General features: G+C 37.2%; 1 protein-coding gene and 1 non-coding gene across 2 annotated transcripts in view; both read right to left on the bottom strand.

The window, feature by feature from the left end:
• Positions 1 to 24,390, bottom strand: part of LOC141433567 (uncharacterized) — a 93,775-nt gene that overhangs the window by 42,898 nt on the left and 26,487 nt on the right. The window contains exons 4-13 of the mRNA XM_074095667.1: positions 17,576 to 17,745; positions 10,703 to 10,788; positions 10,298 to 10,420; positions 9,511 to 9,620; positions 9,110 to 9,207; positions 8,418 to 8,669; positions 6,705 to 6,826; positions 6,084 to 6,206; positions 1,998 to 2,161; positions 908 to 1,036 (exon numbers count right to left, since the gene is read on the bottom strand). Coding sequence (XP_073951768.1) covers positions 908 to 1,036; positions 1,998 to 2,161; positions 6,084 to 6,206; positions 6,705 to 6,826; positions 8,418 to 8,669; positions 9,110 to 9,207; positions 9,511 to 9,620; positions 10,298 to 10,420; positions 10,703 to 10,788; positions 17,576 to 17,745 — 1,377 coding nt within the window. The remainder of the gene's footprint in view (positions 1 to 907; positions 1,037 to 1,997; positions 2,162 to 6,083; positions 6,207 to 6,704; positions 6,827 to 8,417; positions 8,670 to 9,109; positions 9,208 to 9,510; positions 9,621 to 10,297; positions 10,421 to 10,702; positions 10,789 to 17,575; positions 17,746 to 24,390) is intronic.
• LOC141433869 (U1 spliceosomal RNA) lies at positions 17,076 to 17,238 on the bottom strand. Its single transcript, XR_012451975.1, has one exon. It is a non-coding gene; the product is annotated as a U1 spliceosomal RNA (small nuclear RNA).

Genomic DNA, 24,390 nt, shown 5'->3' with positions numbered 1-24,390 from the left:
TGTCTTGAGGGTTTGCATAACATGGACATATCCTGTTATTTAATGGTTGTTGTCTTATGTGTAATTTTAAGGGCCTACGCCAGCTGGCGCGGGTGCACTGCGCGGGCGCACGCCTGCGGGCGGGTGCAGGTACAATCCTATGCTCGCGACGCGCGCAGTTAGCGCTGCTCATACTAGTATCAATAGCTGACCCGCATGCTCGTAATAACGGCTGAACCTATTTTGATAAATCATGTCTAAGAACCATCGCTAGAAAACCTGCTATCAAAAAAAACCGCATGCAAATCGGTCCACCCGTTTAAGAGCTAAGGTGCCACAGACAGACAGACAAACACACAGACACACATAACGGTCAAACTAACACCCCTCTTTTTGCGTCGGGGGTTAAAAAGGCGTTCACCCGCTCCGTGCAAACAGCGTCAGCTAACTAAAACTTCATCATCATCCCAGCCTATATACGTCCCACTGCTGGGCACAGGCCTCCTCTCAGAACAAGAGGGCTTGGGAGATTGAATTGCTTCGCAGGTTTGTGCAGGTTTCCTCACGATGTTTTCCTTCACCGCAAAGCTCGTGGTAAATTTCAAATGTAATTCCGCACATGAATTTGGAAAAACTCAGAGGTGCGAGCCGGGGTTTGAACCCACGACCCTCTGTTTGAGAGGCGATAGGTCAAACCACTAGGCCACCGCGGCTTTTTTAACTAAAACTAAAACTTACGGAAGGACAAGCTCCACTCGCCTCATTAGATGTATTTTAGTGTATGTTTCTCTATATCAAGCGCATTTAGAAATGCATAGAACAACTGAGCAATTTAGAACAATTATAAGAAACTTTCGTATAAATTTGTTTGAGCTGACTTCAAGAGAAGACTTTATACCGTCACATCATTGTTGATAGTATTAGTTACCTGAACGGATCGATGGGCGGGTTAGTGACCTGCGCGAACAGCTGCTTGAAGTAATCATACGGCAGCGGTTGGAACTGCGACAGGCACGCCAGCGGCGCGTCGTTGCCCATAGAGCCGAGGGCTTCCTTCCTGGAAAACAAAAGGGATTCCTGGTTATTTCTCGATTTATCTGTCAAGTTAGACTTGATTGGGATTCATCTTGTAGAATTTGCTTTTCAATACCTACTTCGTTTATGTTAACATCAGAAAAAAGGCTAAGCAATCTTGACGAGTATAATTAAAAAAAAAAAAGGTTTTTATAAAAAAAATATTACTTACGAATCTACAAAAGAATGTAAATGACCATGTTTCCTTTTGCGACATTGCATTTGTTTACTACGAGCTTTATGGTAAAGGAAAACGTTGCGAGGAAACCTGCCCAATCTGCCCAATGAGGGCTATCGCGAATGAATTCGCCACTAGAGGCGCTAGTGTAGCGTGAGGTCTCCGAAATGTCAAATCTCATAGTTTTTGGGTGAGCTACGCGGGTTTATTTATAATTAGAATAATTTTGTGAATATTTTGCAATATCTGAAATTAATTATGGCAAATATGCGTTCCGGGGCAATGAATGTCTGTGTTTTGAGACAGTTTTGTCTTTCGGAAACATTAGTCCTCCCTTTTTTCCGAACAAAACGGGGACTATTCAACACTGTGGCATGCTCGATATTTTTATGGTACGGTTTTAAGGTGTATTAAATATGATTTTAATCTAAACTTTGTTTTCACGCCCGTAATAACAGACTTTGAAAGCCATACTTAAAAACCTCACGCAACAGTGCGCCATCTAGTGAGACAAAAAACGATAGCCCTCATTCAATGGTTACGCGAAGTTCACAATTCGCACTGGGCCCGCGTGTGAACTACTTTCATTCTCTGAGGACGCCTGTGTCTAGCAGTGGGATGTTTATAGGCTGGAATCATGATTATGATATTTCTTTGCTTTATTTTGTTACACTTTGTTAATCTTTTCTAAGATACTTCTTGCACAGTAGATATGATTTCACACACCCTCCAGCCCTAACCCACTATGGACTGCATAGGTACTCACTTGTTCTGCAGCATAGGCAGCAGTAGCATATTGATAGTCTCTATGGTGTAGCCATACAGACTGAGCCTTCTGTCAGCCAGGCCGGTAATAACCCCGTGATCGCCGTTCGAAGTCACGGCGCAGTTCTTAGTGCCCACAGACTTGTGGATGTCTTCTAGGGTTATCTGGAGTGTAAACATAACGCGTCACAATAATACACAAAAACTGCTGACCACATGCGGTCGAAACGTCGAGGTGATTTCAGCAAACATATCACTGACGTCACGTAAAAATTTTTGCCGATCCAGCAGAAACCGAGTTGTTGTGGCGCCACGCCATCGGCATGAAATATTCTCACAGCACAGAATAGTGTTTAATTTTTCTGTGATTCTTCTCATTTATGTCGGAAAATAATGTAAAAAGCTTTATTTCTTCATTACGAACTTGTTTTGCTAAAATTGGATTAAAACTCAATGATATTTTAGGGTATCGTATTAATGTCGCTACGCTGTTTATCACAGAGCTATACTTCGTTTGGATAGGTATTTAACTAAACGTAAACAAAACAACGTCAATTATTTAAACATTTACATTTTTGGTATTGAAATACACTAGTCTAGTTTGTATTACAATGATAGATAAGTAAAATTCTTAAAATCCCTAAAAGTACAAAACCTGGCAGCTGAAGTTTGTTTACATATAGTTAATTACCTAAACGTTTCAAGTATAGGTATACTTCGAGAACCATGATAGACAGTTGAAATTTGTACACAATGTATATGGCCGCTTGTAGACGTCCGTTGTTTTCACCGGACAAGGGACCGTTTTTTTCGCCGGACTTGCGGTATTGTATGGCTTACAATGAGCGTGTGTACATGCACCGGACACTTGTCCGGCGACTTAGCCATACAACACCGCAAGTCCTACAAAAAAAAAACGGTCCGCTGTCCGTTGAAACAACGGACGTCTACAAGCGACCTATGTCTATTTGCGGCTACAACGAGAAAAAAAATAAAGGCCATAAAATAAAAATTGAAGCGCTACAAAATTTGCGACAGTCTTTATTTTGCCGCGAAAATTCCGTTTTCTGATCATAAGGAGCCATCTTGTCCAGGTATATTGTATCACGCTTGGGCTAAAACGGCGTTTCTACCCTCTACCCCGCCCTACCAAAAGCAGGCGCTATCTCAAGTAAAATCACTTATGAGTTATATCCATCTGATGCATTAAAGCTAGGTCAATTCACAAGACCTGGCAAAGTAAAATCATTTAGACATTTTTGTAGGAAAATGACAGATGCATGATATTTTGGAAGCAAAGTAATGTCACTTAGACATTTTTATAGGAAAATGACACGAAAATGTCAGATGCAAGACATTTTCTTACTTGTTTGAAGACTATTCAAATAGATAACACAGAGATAGTTTTATTAACTCATTCAATCATTCGTGCCAGCTCTTATAAATCGACCTACCTACATAATTATACACAATGGTATAAATAACTCTGTCATTCTCATTTTACTGTGCACCTGTCTAATTACCGTACCGCTTTTTTTCATGCGAAAGCGATACGGCACTGAGACTGAGTCAAGAGACAGAGACATCTAGAAAAAGGATGGCTGCCATTTACATTTATCTGTGCACTCAAATCTAAATACCGTGTCACTAGTGCGGGAAAAAGCGGTACAGTAATTAGACATGTGCATAGTAAATTAAGAATGGCTGAACTCAAAAGTGTTTTTTTTTTTTTAGATACAGTCTTTTACCTTAAGGCTGTATATAAAGCAGTCAAGGACTTCAAAGACTTTCATATTTTTAGTCGCGACAAAATATATCAAACGAAAATGCAAATCGGCTACCAAACCAAAAATAAGCGTAAAATTCAATTGCGAACATTTCTAAAACCAACACAAAACAACTAAGCGTTGTACATTCGAGTTCATGAACTAGTGAGCAAAAATTTGATCAAAAATATCTGAACACGCTTCTACGCCGTTAACAACAGAGCCGTGTTCAGATATTATTGATCAAAATTTTTCTTCAAAGTTTACGAAGTCGACTGTAACCATGCGCTTGGGCCAGCGCCAATTTCTGAAAACAACAGCAATTTTCGACAGCAATGCTAAAACCAAACACTCACCATCTGCAATTATATATTTAATAATATAACCCCATCGCCAATTTGCAGCACAGAGAACAAAAAACATTGTTAACTTTTACAATGAACCATGTGCAAGACAGGTTTATTACATGTTGTACCGAGAACACATTGAGTGAATTTTGCCGCGTATAATAATAATAATCGTTTATTGGGTAATGACACATCAGTAATAACATGGTGTTTGAGCCCTCCTAATAGTATTACATACCTGTATCAGTAGGTATGACAAAACTCGGCTTGGTATATACACCGTGTTATTTTTGACTTCTGTTATTATATAAGAACATTCAACGGACCAACGACTCTCCTTAGTACTCGTGGGAGGTAGTGATCATTTCACATCAGATGGCCCGCTGGCTCGTTTGCCTCCCTCTCATAATAAAAAAACAAGGCCAAATGAAGTTAATTTCTCCCAGACACTTGTGGCCTATCTCTTACTGTTTAAAAGATAATCGAGAATAAAGATAATTAATTATGCGCAGTAAAACAGTGTAAATGTTCATAATTTATGATGTTCTTTTAATTTACGTAACTCAAGTGTTTTTAATTCACACATATTTCGCAAAAGGTTAAACAAGTCAGTTTTATGTTATACTCGTACGTGTCACGTCAATGTCACTTGTCAAGTTTGTAATCTTTATAGTTTTACCTTTAACAATGACTATGAACTTATGGGCGAGGGCACCCTCGAACACATGTTCTTCCATTGCCCCAAAATTGTCACCCCCCTATATGACCTCCTCCCTCCTGATATCCCTCGCCCTGTCAATTTAAATTTCCTCCTTGCGATAGCGCACACTCCTCTTATAACTGTATTATGTAAATTTATAAAAATTAACAAACTATTTTTGTAGGTAGTTTAACATAATGTATGTTTGTGTTGTCTTATTCTAGATTCTCATCCGAGTACCGCACGCTGAAGCTACCGTACAACGGCTAACCGATAGTGTCTTTTCCAACCTCGACATTGGCGGAATCATCGATAGTATCGATGGAGCTATACTTTTAAGAATTGAATTGAATTGACTATGAACTTAATTATTATTGTTGTGTATGAAAAAACTAAAAAAAAAAAAAAAACTTTTTTTTTAATTTGGCCATAAAGTTAATTAAGTACCAGGTAGTTTCTATCAATGTACTGAGCCACCTGCCAAAGTTAACAGAAATCAAGAAAAAGACGGTGTATAGACTATACAGTATAGTGAAGCACGCATAAATGCTGAAGAACCCGGGTTCGATTCCTGAACCCAAAAGCACATTTTTTAGTTTTTTTTTTCAATATCTTTTAGTTACGATACATTTTAGTAATAGACACGTGAATAATATGATGCAATTCATGCGTATATAAAAATAGTCAATACAGACACTCCTAGATGCATTGCTAAAAATAAGATTAAAAGAAATGCCACGCGTGCTTAAAACGGGAGGCGCTCATGTGGTTAAAAAACCATAAATGTTTTGTGCGGAGGGGCTACAATAGAGAAATCTCTCTGCAGACTAGTCGCGTCGTGGTTTATTTACTGAAAGGTTAACCATAATCTGTGCAATAATATATTATATCCCCATATTTTGATCAATTAACTTCGTTGTAGACTAAGTTGGGGAAATAAATACACGGTTTTCCGCCATATTGCAACATTGGCGCCAAAGTTTTAAGTCCATGTGCCATTCCTATTCTCAATATTAACCGTGTTGTGGTAAGGATAGAATAAGGATGGTACAGAAATAGAGGAGAACGTGTTTTCATCATTTTCAATTAGTTTACCCGTAAGCTAATTGAGGAAGCAAGATAAATACGAACTTATCCGACAACATACGATGATAAAACATTGTTCACTTTTACTACATCTCAATCCCATTCAGAAAAAAAAAACTTTTTGCTTCAGAGATCCACCCTTACGTCAATCACTTGGTATATAAGATAAATGTATGAGTAGAAGTTACCTGTTCTTGTAGCCACTGCGAATGCGGTCGGCTGCTGGCGATCTTCATTTTCAACTCAACGTCTTGGATTATTTTCTGCTCTACCGTATCCACCAACAACATACGACCGGGTTTCAAGCGGCTCTGGAATAATAATAAAAGTTTTAAAATAATATAATTTTCTTTGCTGACTGTACTTTTTGTTTGCATAACTGTGATTTCTTTTTATTTTTAAATAAGTTTAATGCATAAACATACAAATACCTTAATTGTTTCAAGAAATATTCGTATGTTTTCCTATGTGGAAGTAATTCTACTTTACACTCATAATTTGAACTTGTTATATAGGTGCGCTTCGCTGTTTTTGGAGAAAATCTCGCTAAAACATATAATTGTAAACTTTTAGATAGTGCACGACAAAAGAGGTATTTAGAAAAAGTATAATCGAGTATAATCGATTCTAAACAAACTGCTTTCAGATTTTCAGTTATTTAATTAACAATTAACACCTTGCGGCCTTGTATTTAAATTAAAAAAAGGGAAAAACGAAGAAATTTTAAAGTACAATTTTGATAGTGAAATAAAGAATAAAAAACACAGGGTGTTCATCTTTTAGCCAGAGGAACTTGCGGCAGTACTTACCTTGTGAATAACTTTCTCGGGGTCCACATCGTACACGCCGACTTCGGACGCCATCACCAGGATGTTCTCGCTTGTGACGTAGAAACGCGACGGCCGCAGACCGTTGCGGTCCAAGATGGCGCCTGGAACGATTATAACACGGATTATTGAACTAAGTTACGAAAAGGACGAAAAAATAATGGCTGATGATATTTCATCAGCATCTAGGTATTCCTAGATGTTTTAAATCTATAGGAATAATGTATTTATTACCATAATTAATAAAGAAACGCAACGTGTAAAAATATTATTTATAATTATATTTTAAGACTTATAAGTATTATATAGTATTGCACGCCACTTGTCTTTTACCTACTCACTTCCTTACAATAAATGATTGATTGACTGTCTGGTTTTCGGGATTTTAAAAGAATTAGTTTCCTGTGTTAAAAAAAATACTATTCTATTTGACGACCGGATGGCCAAGTAATTAGAGAACCTGACTACGAAGCTTGAGGTCCCGGGTTCGATTCCCGGCCGGGGCAGATATTTGTATGAATAATACGAATGTTTGTCCTCAGGTCTTGGATGTTCAATATGTATTTAAGTATGTATTTATCTATATAGGTATGTATATCCGTTGCCTGGTATCCATAGTACAAGCTTTGCTTAGTTTTGGGACTAGGTTAATTAGTGTTAAGTGTCCCATGATATTTATTTATTTAGTCGGCCATTTAGATTATAAGAAAATCTTGAACACGTATTTCTTTTGTCGATTAACCCTTTTCCAGGCATAGTGCATATAGCAACCACTTGATTGTCAACGAATATTCGACCTTACTAAATATACAATATGGTACAAAATCGTTTGAATTCGTTAAAAATATTATTCGTTTTTAAAATAATCCCTAATAGGCAAACAACATAAGACTATAATTTATTTTTGGAAAAGGGTTAAACAAAAACACATTGACGACCAGATGGCCTAGTGGTTAGAGAACCTGACTACGAAGCTTGAGGTCCCGGGTTCGATTCCCGTGTCGGGGCAGATATTTGTATGAAAAATATAAGTATTTAAGTATGTATCTATCTATATAATAATTTATCCGTTGCTTAGTACCCATAACACAAGCTTTGCTAAGCTTACTTTGGGACTAGGTCAATTGGTGTGAATTGTCCCGTGCTATTTATTTATTTTATATCAAGATATTTATAACTCTGAGTCTATTATAATAAAGACCAACCGTCTTAAATTTTTTAACTCTATCTAAAAATATTGCTGTCCGTTTCGATGTCGATTTATGTGGATGGTTTTAACTGTATTAAGTCATAAATGAAGGATCTTTTACACTGCATTATTAATATTTACAATTATTGATTATCATTTTAACAGTAATTGTTAAGCAAGTGACTTTTCGACGGACTTTAAAAAACGTCATAATAATTTAGACAAAATCTAAACAACCTTAGACTGTTACCTTAGAACCTTAACACAGTTTTACTGTGCACACAAATCAATCGATCAAATACTTAATTTTACATAAAAATATGGCGTACAAAATACGTCATAAATATTAACATAACAATTAATATTGCATAATTAACTATCTTAATTCTTGATTATCTTTTAAGCTTTTGCCCACTAGCATCTTAAATAAATTAACTTAATTTCAGGTGCTGAATGTTCCCTTAATGTTAACGGAAATCAATAACAACACTGTGTAGTGCACTCACCGATATACCGTCCATCAGTAAAAGACACCAGTGCCGGTCCATCCCAGGGTTCCATGGCACACGAGGCCCATTGGTAATAGTCCCGTTTCTCCTTGGGCATGGTGGGGTCGTTCTGCCACGCCTCTGGGACCATGGTCATGACAGCTTCGGGCAAGGAACGGTTCCCGCAGTGAAGAAGGAACTCTAGAACGCAGTCCGCGGAACCAGAGTCCGAGAGGTTGGGCTCGACGACCGGGTAGAGCTTCTTTAGGTCTGGAAAAGCAGGGATAATATGATTATCAATGAAAAGAAATCCTATACATGCGTAAGTAAGTTTGCGAAGTCTATATTCGATGACGGACACCCTAACGCACGCGCGTACAAATTCTCTTGTCAAGGAAACTAGAACGCAGCCTAAGGTATCGGCATTGAGGCAAGAATAATATTTTGTCTTAAAAATAAACAATTTTACTCGCAAATGTGATGAAAAACATTGTATGTCGCACGGGCGGTACTAGAATAACGAACATCGACTCATTAAAGCCTTCAGTCTTCGACCTCGGGCATCTAATAGACTCTCGTTCGTAATTCCTTATTTACCGCCCTTAAGACTCAATGTACTATAATAGGTACAGACCTTAACACTGACAAGGAAAATCGTCTGTGCTAGTCTTGCAGTCAATGTAACAAAGTTAGTTTAAGTTAGTCCTCACCATCTCCAAAGATGTCGCTCTTCATGACTCCCTCGCGAGCCTTCATGAGGTTCACGTTGCCTCGGAGGGTGTTTATCTCGCCATTGTGGGCTAACACTCTGGAAACGACCAAAAAGCTGAGCTACAGACAAACTGAACAGGAGAAATATTTATACGACCGCTTTAAAAAACTAAATAAGAAAACATCAGGTACCTTTGTCTAGAACTTTGTTAAGTAACTTATAATTCAACAGTCGGGACGGGACCCACTTAAAATCGTGGCCGGCTCAAAAAATCTTAGTAACTATAATGGGCCCTTTACTGTTGAAATTTAGCTTACTTCACAGACAGAGATGTATATAGATCACTACACTTGTTTTTTTTTTAAGGCAGTCGGATGAAAATAAAAATGAGAAGCTAACCTGAGCGGGTGAGCGCGCTCCCAGCTCGGGAAGGTATTGGTGGAGAAGCGAGTGTGCACGAGAGCCAGGTACGTCGTGAACGCAGGGTTCGTCAGGTCCTTGAAGTATTCCTGCGTACAACGTTACAACAGATTGATTCAGGCGTTGCTAAGTGAGACTTTATATCCAGGATAGATAGATAGGCAATCTCTTTCGAACCCAGCCGAGTATGAAAAAAGTTACGAGAATGGACTTTATAATTCACTACAATCCATGTCAAATTCAAATGTAAGAGTTACGACAGTGGACCTTATGTACAATCCATGTCAAATTCATAAGTTATAAACCCGCACGATCGTATCAGCTGGGGTCAAAAGCGCTATACTCTAGAAAAAATAATAAATAATCAAACATTCGTACAATAGAAAATCCTTGATTCCGTTAAAATATGCAGATACTTTAGAATAGAATAGAATATATTTATTTGCAAAGAATAAGTAATTACTGAGTGCCAGGCGGTTTCTAAAACGACAACCGAAGGTTTAATTTTTAACTAGCCTAGCCTGTTTTCGGTTCCAATGTAATGCTGAGCTCAGGCATCTTCTCTCCTGCTTCATTCCACTGTTTTGTTTTTAAATTTCAATAAAATTTTGAATAAATACTACGTGACCAGAGTTCTTATAGTCGTTAAACAATATGGCTTCAGAGTAAATTTTTAACTCCCGAGTTCACTGCTAAACCAAAATTAACGATTAAATTGTTTAACCCGGGACCGTGTCTAAGGGTCTGTAATTATCAAACCACTTACCCATAGCTGATTAGACGTCAACAGTCCCTTGTAGACGACCGTCCTCAGCGACAAGCTGCAAATGTAGAACCTCGCGCCCGGCACGACCAGCTCGTGCGACGCCCTTTTCCGAAGCACGAAGATCTGCGAACACGCACGAACAATTCCGAACACGGCCGAGACACACACGACAAGGGAATATAGGGTGTTGTAAATTTACGTTCGCATGACGCCGGGCAAATGTCCGCGGTCCAGCCGCCCACAGGACACGTTACGGTGATCTGAAAAAAATCCTCCAAGAGTTCCTTGCCTATACCAAAAAGTTTGATACTCGAGTTTGAATTTGGCATCTGCATACCAAGTTCATACTCTTTCCTCTTTCTTTTTTTTTTGACGAGTGGTTTCTTCGCTAGCCGGTTGTCTTACCTGCCTGGACAGTTGGGTTTCGTCTTCGATATCCCCGGTAACAAACACTTGACGCATGTATGGCTCAGAGTTACGGGCCACCTGACCTGAAAGCCAGTCAAAACAGGCCATTACTGACTGCTCCTTGTCTGTAGTTCGTCGGACTATACACGGATAATAATGAGTATTCCCAATAACTTTGATGGTACGATAGATATCGTCCATGTACTATCTCAACCTCGTATCTGGCCATATTGAATTGCTTTAGTTAGAATCATCTTTATGTTAAGTATGTTAGAGTGTTGATTTGTTTGATACAATTCGAGTAGATACGAGGTTGAGAAAGTACATGGACGATATTTTCACTGTTGGGTACTGGTCACTGGGTAGTTAGGTACATAAATGCTTTGCTGTTTCTAATTTTGAGTTTTAATGAATAAATGAACAATGAAAGCATTTATGGGATAAACAACGGCAATGGACTAAGGATATTTTTTATCTAAGAATTACTTCAAACATTAAAATGATTCAAAAGATGTATTTTAATGGATTCCCAATGCTAAGGAGTGATTTAAATACTTATAGAAATGTACCATTCGACTGTTTTTTTTTATTGTTTTATAACTATATATATATCATATCAGGACAAGACAATGTAACATAAAACAGTCGCTCGATACATTTACTATTTACGGTAATAAATTTCAAACAAAATAATTTATAAATGTCAATTTTTCCAACACTGCAATTATTAAATAGGTACCATAGGAAGCCAACTAACTCACAGACATATATAGATGTATAAAAATATCAAGTTAGTTTACCTCATATGGTACCGGACATAACGAAACTTTGGCGTAATACTCTACATTAAAAAAAAAACCGGCAGCCAAAAGACAAAAGAGTTTTATGTTTTTTGTAGCCATAAAATCTTTATAAGATTTAAACGACAAAAATTACATCGTAAATGAAATGGCATGTGACATTCGTTCCCTTTTCATGATCACAAAATCTCAAAACAGACTTGAAACTTGTTAAACCGGCTTTTAGCAGCTGTTTAAACGGCAGAGCAGAGGTATCAATCAACGAACCAACTGAATCGTGAAACCATTATGGAAGGAACCTTATCACAGTAAAGTCATAGTGACATCTCATTGTTTGACAAGAACAATTCATTATGAATCTTACTGTCATAACGTTCCACAGTTGGTCAAGAATCAAATGGTTCGATTCGATAGTACAACTGTGTTATGGAATTGCAAATATTACGGATGTAGTAATGTATACAAGTGGGCCCTGTAACAGGAGCAAAAAATTAAACCACAGCTTCCACTCTTCATCTTGAGCTAATAGTTCTACAACTTTTAAAAATAACTTGTATTATAATTATTATACCTAGTTCAAATTTTAATTGGACAAGCAATGTATTGCCAAATCCTCATTTTATTACGTGACAGGCGATGTCATTTAGGCTATTGGATGCCGTACATTGACAATACCATTTAATTTGTTTGGCATAAACATAATGATGAAATTACTTAATTTTTGAAAGTAAGTTAAGTTTTTTTTTAAAGTTGTAGAACTAAAGTAGTCGAGTAGCAGAACCTGTTTTAATTTTTTGCTCCTGTGACAGGGCCCACCCGGTATAATGGTTTTTCATCGGGAAAAGTCGGATTTCAATAGGAATAGGACGGTACCCGAAATGTCATTCACAATGCCTGTTATCGAATAGAGAACCAATTTTTAAGCTACCTTTTCAAATAGCAAAGTTACGAAGGTTTGACATTCAAGATTAGACAGAGAAAGACATACTTGCATATATGTGACGTCACACGCAAGTAGCGCCATACTTACTGCATAAAGAAAAGCGTTTGAGAAAGAGACAGTTATATAGATTTTTTTTAATCATTATAAATCCAATTTTCAACCGATTTAAGTTTTCTCTTCGCTAAACAGTGTCTGTATATCTATATTTTCAACAATAATATATAAGACAAGGCAAATTCAGGTGTTGTTAAATACCGTATTGCGAGAGCGTGATAAATACGAAATTTCCGATGAATTACGAACAAAACCACGAACTACATCTGTAGGCTGAGGTGTGCAGTAGAGTATTCCCGCCATAGCACCGATGTCCGATGTTAAAACGTAACAAACCAGATGGTCATGCGCATAACCCCGTGAGCCGTAACCTTGTATACGGTACGACCTGCAATGATCGCAAAACAAAAACACCTGTTCTAAAAAAGACGGTATGTTAGGGCAGGGTTGGGGGGAAATAAACTTAATTGAATAGAGATAAACATTAAATGAGTTGTAGTAATAAATGGGGCATATTTTAGGCAAAGCCTGCGCAGGGGGCGACACTAGCGCAAACCTCCATGACAACGTCATGTAGTACCTATAGAAATCATGATATATTTATTAATAACGAAATAACATGATATTTACATCAATAGTAACGATAGAGCTATACTTCCTAAAATTTAATTGAAATAATATGATATAATGGCATTTAAGATACTCATAAAACTGTTTACGGTTTTGTGCTAGTGCTGCACTCTGACGGCAGAAAAATGCAGTAATATTCCCTATTGAAAGGATAAAATCAAATTCTGTTAGCCTAGACGGCTTTTTTACCGAAGAGTGGACGAGCTCGATGCCGTCTCCGTCTATTCTAACAAAACAAACAGAGACGGCATCACGTTTATTAGTCAAATAAATTTAATCAATGGATCTTAGTCTTCGTGTAACGACCAGACTTGCTAGTAACTATACATTTGATTTTATCCTTTCAAAATGAAGCTAATTCAAATAAGGAAAATATTACAATTTCATCATAGTTTTTGGGAGCATTTAAAAACAGAACTAGTCTAAGTTTGTACCTCGCAATAAAATTAAATGAAGTAAAGATTTATCTATCCACATGAGTAAAGAAAAGCTTTTACTTCTACAGCGTGTAATTTTATTCAATCACAAATATAAACCAGACGCTGTTTTTAGTGCCACGAAGCCATATTGAAATAAATTTTAAGTTAAGCTTTAGCTACCAGATCTTAAGTACTTAATTAATTTATAAAATATTTTCTAGCAGCAATGTATATTGCGTACAATAATTTGAAACGAGATAGAGCGAATCTGTAAAAGCTGTCACGTTCAGCAAGTGCAACGTTTCGAATAAAAACAAAATAGTGTTCATGTATCAATAAATTATAAATGTAGTGATACATTGCGTGTTAATTTCTATTTTAAGGAAAGAAATACATTTTTTTAAACTACCTTCACTTCCTACTTCCAAAGTTTGTGGTTATAACAAAAATACACGCGGTATATTTAATGAAAACGCTTCATATGACATTGTCAAATTCCCAAGTACACAGCAGTTGCCAATATTATTATGAATTTATGAAGTAGTACTTTAAATTGAATTGAATACTTCAAAGCTTGGAAGGAAAAGCCTATATTATATTTTTCTTTATTCATATGGCTTAAAATATGTGGCTTACATTAACCATTAGTTAGTTGACCTGTACTGTTTTTCATAAAATGCTCTTAAAAATTATGCTAATTTTTTTAAAGCCGCGTATCCATTAGAGCAGCCTCAGGCCGAGCACCGCGAGCCGAGCTATATTTTGTCGGTTTTTTGGCCGTGCTCAAAGGAGCCTCAGTCTGAGCCGAGCCTTTGGCAGCGTCTCCACTTGCGCGGCCTCGGGGCGAGGCAGCCGCTCGGCCCGAGGCTGCCTCTAGTGGATACGCGGCTTAAGGATTTCGATAATCCATGCATTTTGTAAAATATTCACAATTTTAAAAAATAACAGTTAATCAAGTGTATTCCAACATTGATCAAATAAACGTGGCGACACAGTCCGACAATATGCATGAAACTTGGATATTCCTAACATGCGTTTGGTAACATCTATTCCAAAAGGAATGATTCCAATGAGAACATTCAGAGGGGGCTACTACGATTTGAAAATCGAAGTTCGTATCGTACCGTCCCTCTCACTCTCGTATTAAATAATATAAGCGTCAGCGGGACGGCAAGATACGAAGTTCGAATCTTGCACTTCGTAGTATGGGGCCGAGTTACAATTCTAACGCTTAACAGTCAAGGTTTCTGCGGTAACTATGAGTAAACAAGGTGTTAATTAATCAACTGAAACCTCTGGCACCCTAACGGTGTTTTATTTTATTTGCAAATATTCGTATATTTTGTTAAGTCAGTAATTCTATTTATGTCTAATTCTACACTCCTAATTTGTACTTGTCAGTTTTAGTTTTAGAAGAAAACCAAACTGACAAAAAAAACGGCCAGTATTAAATTGTCTAAACAGTATGCAACCTCGCTAAAACATTTAGGGGCTGTTTCGCCATCCATTGATTAATTTTATTTGGCGGATAAATATGATGCCGTCTCCGTCTATTCGAACGAAACAAACAGAGGCGGCATCACATTTATCCGTCGAATACATTTAATTAATGGTATGCTGAATGCGTAACTTTTAGACTGCGCAAAAAGGCATTTAAAAAACCACACTAGGGCAGAAGTACCGTTTGTGGCCATTTATTGTTTAATTAAATATACGTTTGACATAAATTTATAGTAATAAATCATTATAAACTTTATTCGTTGCAGTATAAACTTTTGAAAACTCACTAAAATTTTAATACTATAACTTTTTATATATGACTGCAAATGTCTCCTGGCCAAAACCGGTACTTCTGCCCTACTTGCTTTAGAATACGTGTAACCGACTCTACTCTCGATTCTGAACAGACTACTTTCAGTTATTTCAATGACACCTTGTAGAGCAACAGCAACAAATTGGCTTTATTTTAATGTATGATAAACAGATGGTCCCAAAGGAAGAACGGCGCCGTTCGCAAAACCGGCAATTTTTGCTGATTTGGGATCATTTTCGTGACATACAACTTTCTTAAATTTTTAATATGATTTTGTTATGCTACGCTACTTTGTCACGAATAAATGATTTCTATTTCTATTTATTTTTAACAGTGCTACCGCGTTATATGTCTAACCTAACCTAATGTATCGCATTGGCGTTTTTATTGTATTTCTTCAGTGGATCTGTCATTGTTGGGTGCTATAGTAGTAGTAAGCAAGTAGTAGATTACATGTACAATGAGTACCTACATAAAAAAATGTTTTACCAACAAATTACTTGAGCCGGTCTCGAGTAAAATAGGTTTAATGAACGAGATATTCACTCTGCTTTTACACTTCGATTTTTAGAAAATTAAACAGCAACGTTGGATTTTATTCATTTATCACCATTGTTTATTTCTTTAACAACTTATTACTACTGCCTATTTTTTATTAACCCCCGACGCAAAAAGAGGGGTATTATTAGTTTGACCGCTCTGTGTGTCTGTGTGTGTGTCTGTCTGCGGCACCGTAGCTCTTAAACGGGTGGACCGATTTGAATGCGTTTTTTTTTATTTGATAGCAGGTTTTCTAGCGATGGTTCTTAGACATGTTTTATCAAAATCGGTTCAGCCGTTTCTAAGATATTGAACTTTGAAGTGAAAAAGTCGGGGGTTTTCCAACTTTTTATTGGTTAGGTTAGTTCATTCAGTAAAATAAAAACACAAATAAAAAATAGAAAAAACATAAAATTAAAAACTGTTCTTTAGTTGTTGTATTTGTGGTTGGTATCCAGATTGCCTTGGTCTTAAACGATGATTTTATAGAGCATAAAAGGCCATTTTATGCGGCCAACGTTCGGCACAAATACGAACTTTATGAGCATTAGAAGTAAAAATGTTTTAATGAAGCTGTTCATGTAAAGGTATTACTACTACAGCGCCCGACAACGTGGAAGTGAGTTGTTAAACGTTAGACCTATCATAAACTTTTTTTTTTTATCAAAAAGACTCTTTGTTGTCTTTGACAAGATTGTCCTATATCAACGTTTTAGCGGTTTAACTACATTTAAAAACTTATTCATAGAGAGTTACTTGTATATGATAGAAAATTGTTAAGTATGTGAGGTCCCGCAAATACTTTTTTTTTTAATTGTTTGTATTAATACGGCCAGACTTCGTCATTCTGCTCAGTATTGGCTAATGATGGTGGGTGACGATTGGCTGAAGCGATTCCAGAATGATGACTTGAATGGAATACGAATATGAACAACAAAAAATCTTTTTGAAGATACAAAAATAAGAACGTTGAAGTTAACTTTAAACAATGAGTAATTAACGGTAACAGTTTTAATGAAGACCTCTGAAATATTTTGTGCAGTCAACCAAGAAAACGCTAGTTAATAATCATATCAAATCGCACGCTTTTAAAAATTACTGAAAAAAGTCTCCTACTCGTTTAGTAGCACTAAATTCCATAAATGCTTTACACATATGTCACAGTTATATCGAGGGGACGGCGCGTACGCAGTCCCCACTACCAAAAATTACGCGTCCGAGTTATCCACATTAGGGATAATCGCAAGGGTCAACCCAACCGCAGTGCAATGGGAGAGTCTCGCCCTGGGGGAACCGCCTACTTGATCACGGTGTCCCCTACGCCAGGTAAGTATGAATTCTCTACGCCGCGCTGAGCGGGTCATTGTTGCAGGAAAAATCTTAACAGCGCGATGCAGGAGTGGGACCGGCCGGTACAGCGACATCTAGCGAGAAGCGACGAAACTAAACACTATGTTATCTAACTCAACGTCACACGTACCTACTACAATAAAAGCGTTGTAAACAGTTTCAATGTCTAGTACATTCAATATGTTGTCGGCAGATGGTAAAAAACTTGATTGACCGTAATTAAGAAATTTCTTGTTTAACACACAATACATGAATTTAAAATGATCATGAAATATGTCCTCTTTAACAGTGACTTGTCATTCTCATTAGCAGTATACTAACCGATGGTAGAGTTGTTGGTGGGCACAGTTCTCCAGCAGATCACTCGCAGGCCGAGGCTCTCTGCGAGCGTGGAGAACTTCTTCTCAATTTCCTGGTGGTGAAGCTTGTCGAGGAAGAATATGCCGGTGGCATACTTTCCGAACGGCGGCAAGTCTAGTTGGTGGGTATCTCTGTAACGATGGAGATTTAAAGGTTAATTACTTTTTTCCCGCGACCTAATCTGAGAAGAATTCGTTTATCGCTATTCCGCGAGGACCAAACAATTTTCCGAGATACAAAAATACCCTATGTCGTTCCCAGGATGTCTAATTACCTCCATACCAGACATCATCTAAATCGGTTCACTATAAGCGTAAACAGTTACTTTCGTTTTTAGGGTTCCGGAGCCAAAATGGCAAAAACGGAACCCTTATAGTTTCGCCATGTCTGTCTGTCTGTCCGTCCGTCCGCGGCTTTGCTCACGGACTATCAATGCTAGAAAGCTGTAGTTTTGCACGGATATATATGTAAACTATGCCGACAAAATGGTACAAAAAAAAACTAAAAAAAAAAAATTTTTTTTAGGTTACCTTACCTCCCATAGACGTAAAGTGGGGGTGATTTTTTTTTTCATCCAACCCTATAGTGTGGGGTATCGTTGAATAGGTCTTTAAAAGCATTAGGGGTTTTCTAAGACACTTTTCGATTCAGCGATTTGTTTGCGAAATATTCAAGTGGACATTTTCATTAAAATCGAGCGTCCCCCCTCTAAAATCTAAACCGGTGGGTGGAAAAATTTGAAAAAATTCAGGATGGTAGTAAGTATATCAAACTTTCAAGGAAAACTATAACGGTTAAGTTTGCTTGAGAATTATTAGTAGTTTAAGAGTAAATAGCAGCCTAAGGTATAAAATATACCTAAAGTATGGAAGATTCTGTATAAAATACGATATCCTTAGAAAAATATTACTTAATTTTTTCGTAATGGTTACGGAACCCTATTTCGGGCATGTCTGGCAGTATGAAGTAAGAACTCAGCTGCCAGTGTGGTGAAATTGATTTTCAAAGCAACAGCGGTTTATTTAAACACTAGCCTTTACGGAGGCCATACGAGAACCTTCTGAACCCATCGGCCATCTGTCCTGCGAACAAAGTCCCCGCCCACTGCCACTTCAGTTTCGCGATTCTTCGGGCTTTGTCGGTCACCTTAGTTCTACTGCGGATATCATCATTTCTGACTCTATCCCGCAGAGTAACCCCGAGCATAGCCTTCTCCATAGCCCTCTGAGTGACTGAGCTTCCTCATGAGACCCAACTAAATACCAGAGAGATCCGAAATTGTCAAGTTGTGTTTTTTTATGTTTATATTTTTATGATTGTGTTTTTGTTGATTGATTTGATTGATTTTTGTACTTTCGTATTTGACATCTTATCTTATTTGCATAATATAATACCATTCTAATACAAATTTTAGGTCAATCTGACATTGTTTCCCAAACATACCTACCTATTGTTCATTAGTGGTTCTATCTTACGTAGAAAAAGGAAGAACCTTCTTATTAATTACTTCAGTAAGCCCTGGAAGTACATCAGAGAGATTAACGCAGATTACACGTCCTGTCAATTGCTGATTAATGGCTAAACCATATAACCTGTACGTAGCTATTAAACAGGTGCCGTTCCAATCTGACCTCGGCCTATATCTTTGCGCAAACATGAATCCGCTTACATAATTAAAGCTCAGCATCTGACGCTTCAGTTACATGCTGTAATCGGACGAGCAGCACTGTAAAGGTCAGACGGCGAAGCCGAACCGCGCAGGCGCGAACCATGACGTCACACGCCACGTCTATTGACCAAACAAACCCTGCTGGGACTTTACATCCAGCTACATCGAGCCGACACTGTGTCAAGAATTCTTCAGAAAATTTGCTGCGGCCACTGACTTTGTCGTCCTTGTTGGAAACGAATTCCTTCTGGGGTGTCTAGACGTTAAATTATGGTTGAGTGTCACGCTCAGGAGGTGTGCTCGGAATAATCAGAACGTTTGGGTAACAGTGCCTTATTTCTTTTGGAAGGAACCAATATTGAATAGATATGATTTAGATTACGGCTCATAAATAAGTACGAGTATGAACAAAATTGCTCATCTCTGTTGATATTGTGTGACGCAGTGAGAAAGATACCACGAAATATAATACTAATTCGTAAAGTACTATGTACTATCTTTTATGTACATTCTAAACGTACCTACATTGCAATGTTCAGCACCGTTTGAGCAATATATCTAGTTAGTGTGTTCATAAGGAAACTGTAATGCTGTTAGTCAATTATTTTTGTTCAATTTGTTTTTAAACTTACTCATGTCCTAATCCACACCATACCATTATATTCCCTATGCTTATTTCTAACTAACCACTTCAACCCATCCATGTACGAACTTATTCTGATACTTATTTACATAATAAGTATAAAGATAATCTAATTGTAAGCGGTTCTGAAATTAATAAATTGTGCTATGTTTACCAGTTTCGTGTCATGTCATGTTAGCATCCACCCAATGCACACAGACGTGCTTTCGCGTAACATTACGAACTTCACATCACATATAACCTTTTATATCTCCAACGTCTGAAACATCTGAACTAATAAAACGTATTTTACGCTACATAGGTAGTTTACCTATATAAAAAAAAACAAACACTATTTAGAACGTGATATCATGAAAATCAATATGGAACATGATAAATTTAACTTAGACGCGGCTGTCTCATTAGCTTTTACTGTGACGATTTCCATTATGATACTATTTTTTTCTACAAAAGAGACTGACTCATGCCACATTAATATCTCTAAAATGTTACACGATTATAAACCAGTGATAAAACATCGATGTTTGTAGCAGATGGAATTTTTGCTTTATAACATTAAAATTGTGCTAGTAATTTATCAAGATCTTTATGTATCTACTATTGAAGAATATCAATTGGCTTGAAATTTGATTACAGTAATAAAGCTTGTCCCAGAAAACAATGACGCTTATAACGTTAAAGGAAATGCTACAAATATAGTATTTTTTTTAATATGTAGTATTATTTTTGGGTATGTTTATAATATTTATATTTTAAGATAAATTTACCCATTTCTTTTTAATTTTCTTTTAACACCTGCCATTAGGTTTCGTACATCAGCATCGGTTATCAATTTCGAACCTTCATTCCACTTGCCTTGGAAGTTAACAACCGAGGTGGCATTATTATTATGTTTCAAGAGCTTCTCCAGCAGACGAGCCCAATATTTTTCAATGGGACGTAACTCAGGGCAGTTTAGAGGATTTTGGTGTTTTTGAGCAAATTATACAATTATTTGAATTATACACATCACGCCTGTATTCCCAAATGGGGTAGGCAGAGCACACGAAACGTTACCGCTTCGGAGCCACTTTTAGCAATTTTAGGTTTTAAGTTTGACAAAAACGGTAAAATACTGACAGGTTGCTAGCCTTTCGCCTAAGGTATACCTTAACCTATATCCTCAGTCGCCTCTTACGACATTCACGGAAGAAATGGAGAGGTGTAATTCTAACCCGACACCACACGGGTCATTTGAATTATACGACACAACAAGTCAGTCCAAACCACGTCTGGTTTATTAGGCCGCTTTATGAATGGTAGCAATCGTTTCATAAGACATTCGGTTAGATATATAACGCCGTATGTAGTTCCTTTAGCAAAATATGGTATGCCCCGTTTGCCATATGAACAAACCTCACGAGGACTTTCTTTGCAAATTTATCTGCTTTTGTCACCTTAAACTCTTCACTGAAGGTCTTTCTATATGTCCCTGAATAATAGTGATGTCCAGGCAATGATTTGAAGTCGAGTTTGCAGTATGTCTCGTCATACATAACTACACAGTATTTTTTTTTCACCAATCCTGAGCAAAATTTTCTAGATCTGGATTTCGCCTCATTTTGTCGTTTCGCATTTCTATTAGGCACTTTAGACTATTGAAAGGTCTTTATAGATTTATTTATCTTTACTCGTTGTACTGTGGATTTCGAGGATTGAACTTTTTAGCCAAGTCCCTTACGGAAAGGATAAGCTATAGTTCGCTATAGTTTTGTTAGCAAACCAGGTCTTACGACCACTTCCAGGTTGCTGTCGAATATCGCCTGTTTCGCTCAACCGTTCTACCACCCTTTATACGGTTCACAATGACGTTTTTAGCTCCAATGCCACATTTTCGCAGAAGCTCCACGATATTTAACGTATTTGTACCTACAGGAAAAAACATACTTAGTAATTAAAATGAAGTTGTAAATCAATACGAGAAGTAAAAATATTTCGCAATCAAAAATAGATCAAGAACATGCTAGAAAGAAACTTAGAACAAAGTAGAACATGATACAGATAACAATAAACGGGAAAAAGCTACAAGGAAATGACGATTTCGGTGAAAAGCTGTAACAAATTGAAGAACCATTTCTGGCTAAAAATAACAGGAAAAATATGTTACAAAAAGTGTCGCATTTTCTTTAAACACGCTATATTTCACTAGAAAAGGATAGAAATTAGCCATTTCGGCCAATCTTCGTTTTACATAATATAAGACTAGCTCACTAAACCATCGAAATTACGAGAAAACCCTTTCTAAATCCCCTATAATCCTCAAAGAATATGTCTGCCAATCTTCAATCGCCAATCGACAAATGCTGATTTAAATCCTTTTTTGGAATCACCTCAACAATAAATTCACTATACCTTTGTTTCTTAGACAGGCTTTTTAAATACTGTAAGTAATATTGTTGTGATTTGTGATGTTTTCAAAATAAATAAATCATTCATTCATTCAATTCTCTAGCTCTAGTGGTTTAGTTCGAATGTGGGTTGTCTTTACGTCGTCAGCCTGTAACGTTACTCTTTACGTATGGATATAGAATAGAAGACAAACGTAAGTAAGTGGCAAATAATTCCTGGCCGATTCCAGGTACTCCAAAAGCTTATTTAATATCGCTAGCAATATGAAGTGCCGTCAAGTGCAATAAAGCCCTTCCGTTCTCAGTTATCTCTATGCACCATTTCGTCACTACTTTAAAAAAAACTCGTATCTGAAAATGTATAATTATTCTGAGTGCACTTTATGACCATTAAGTCAAGGTTCAATTTTGCTGATGTATTTATTTGAGATACGAGATTTTTTCAAAGTAGTAGGTAACGCAGTCGTAGTCGTAGTCATGCGCCCCCCACATCCGATGATTCTACGAACAGTTTACTGATAATAAATTGATGATTTATCAATGTTAGGAAGTTTTGCTTAGTTGTTGTTATGTCTACGTTTGCGTTAAGCTAGAAAGTACTTTTAATATTCATCAATTTTGGAAAGTCAATTAAAACTTTAGAGGTAAAGGAGTCGCTTGGTTTGCTTTAACATTTTAATAGTTTCGGGCTGAAAACTGCCATTGAAGTACGTTCTAGATATCAATTCTTTAAAAAATAAATTAAACAAGGTTAGGAATGCTTAGTTGCAGTCTATGTTGTAAGAAACCAAAAAGGTGTGATTTACGGAGATTATACTGGCATGGTCAGTGTCAACGGCAAGAAACCTGACTCAGTGCAATGCCTGTGATCGAAAGGATCACATCAGGATAGTAACGACTCCGCGGAAGAGTTCCTTAGAGAATCACACAGCAGGAAGCAGCCAAAGTTACAATACAATACACTCTATACTCTTCTCAATATACTCTTTATTGCACATCAACACAGTAGGTAAGCAGTACAGAAAAGACAGGTATATACATAGAGATTTTCTAAGGTAAGCAATAGGCGGCCTTTTCGTTTCAGAGCGATCTCTTCCAGGCAACCCTTACAATGGAGAGAAGTAAGGAATACATTTTAGCAGGTGCTGCAATTTACAGTAGATTAGAGCAATATGAAGAATACAAAAAACTAACATACAATACACATACACAACAAATCTAAACAGATAAATAGGTAGATGGGTATCAGCATAACAACATATAAATAAGCTAACTATAACATTCATACGCAAGATGACAGATAATGCTCTCTAAGCATAGACTTAAAGACAGGCAAGGTCTTTGCGCGCCTCAAGTCCATCGGTAGGGAGTTCCACAACCGAATGGCCTGGACAGTGTAAGAATAAACATAGAATTTAGAGTTTGAAAGAGGGACAGTTGACAGTAAGGAGAAAGTTCTGAGAGCAACGAACAGAAGTAACATAGCTAAATCGCTCTTTGAGGTAGCAAGGAGTTGCAGGGTTAAAGAGAATGCCGTAGAGAAGATGGAGAGTATGAGAGTTTCGGCGAAAGCGGATTGGGAGCCAATTGAGCTGTGATCGGAAATAAGAAACATGATCATGTGTATTTACGTAGGCCAAATATAAACCGAATGCACAGATTTTGCACTTCTAAAAGATCGGGATAACAAATGTCAGCATAATCGAAAATAGGGTGCAGTAAAGTCTGTGCAAGCGCAGCAAACACCATCCTGCTAATCTCACACACATACGGAGACCATGACATGAAAGTTGAACCTGAGTTGTGAAAATCTTTGGAAGAAGAAGTTTTTTCTTTAGGGCTTAATCATATAGATATGTGATCCATAACAACCGTTAGCCCCGAACTCGCTCTACTATCGAATATTAGATATCGACGCAGCTGGTGCCTTCTTTGTACCTATCACTTACCTACATCGCTGATGGTAAAAAAATTAAGCCATATCGTACTTTAGTTGCCAGAATAATCTCAAGCTTTTTACTGGTAGTTGCTCTGAATTCAGGCCCACATATTTAATAAAGTGACACAGGAACTAAAC

This window comes from Choristoneura fumiferana, chromosome 12 (assembly GCF_025370935.1).
Source record: "Choristoneura fumiferana chromosome 12, NRCan_CFum_1, whole genome shotgun sequence".
Lineage (NCBI taxonomy): Eukaryota > Metazoa > Arthropoda > Insecta > Lepidoptera > Tortricidae > Choristoneura > Choristoneura fumiferana.
The sequence above is the reverse complement of the archived record's forward strand: the minus strand, read 5'-3'. Positions and strand labels throughout refer to the sequence as shown.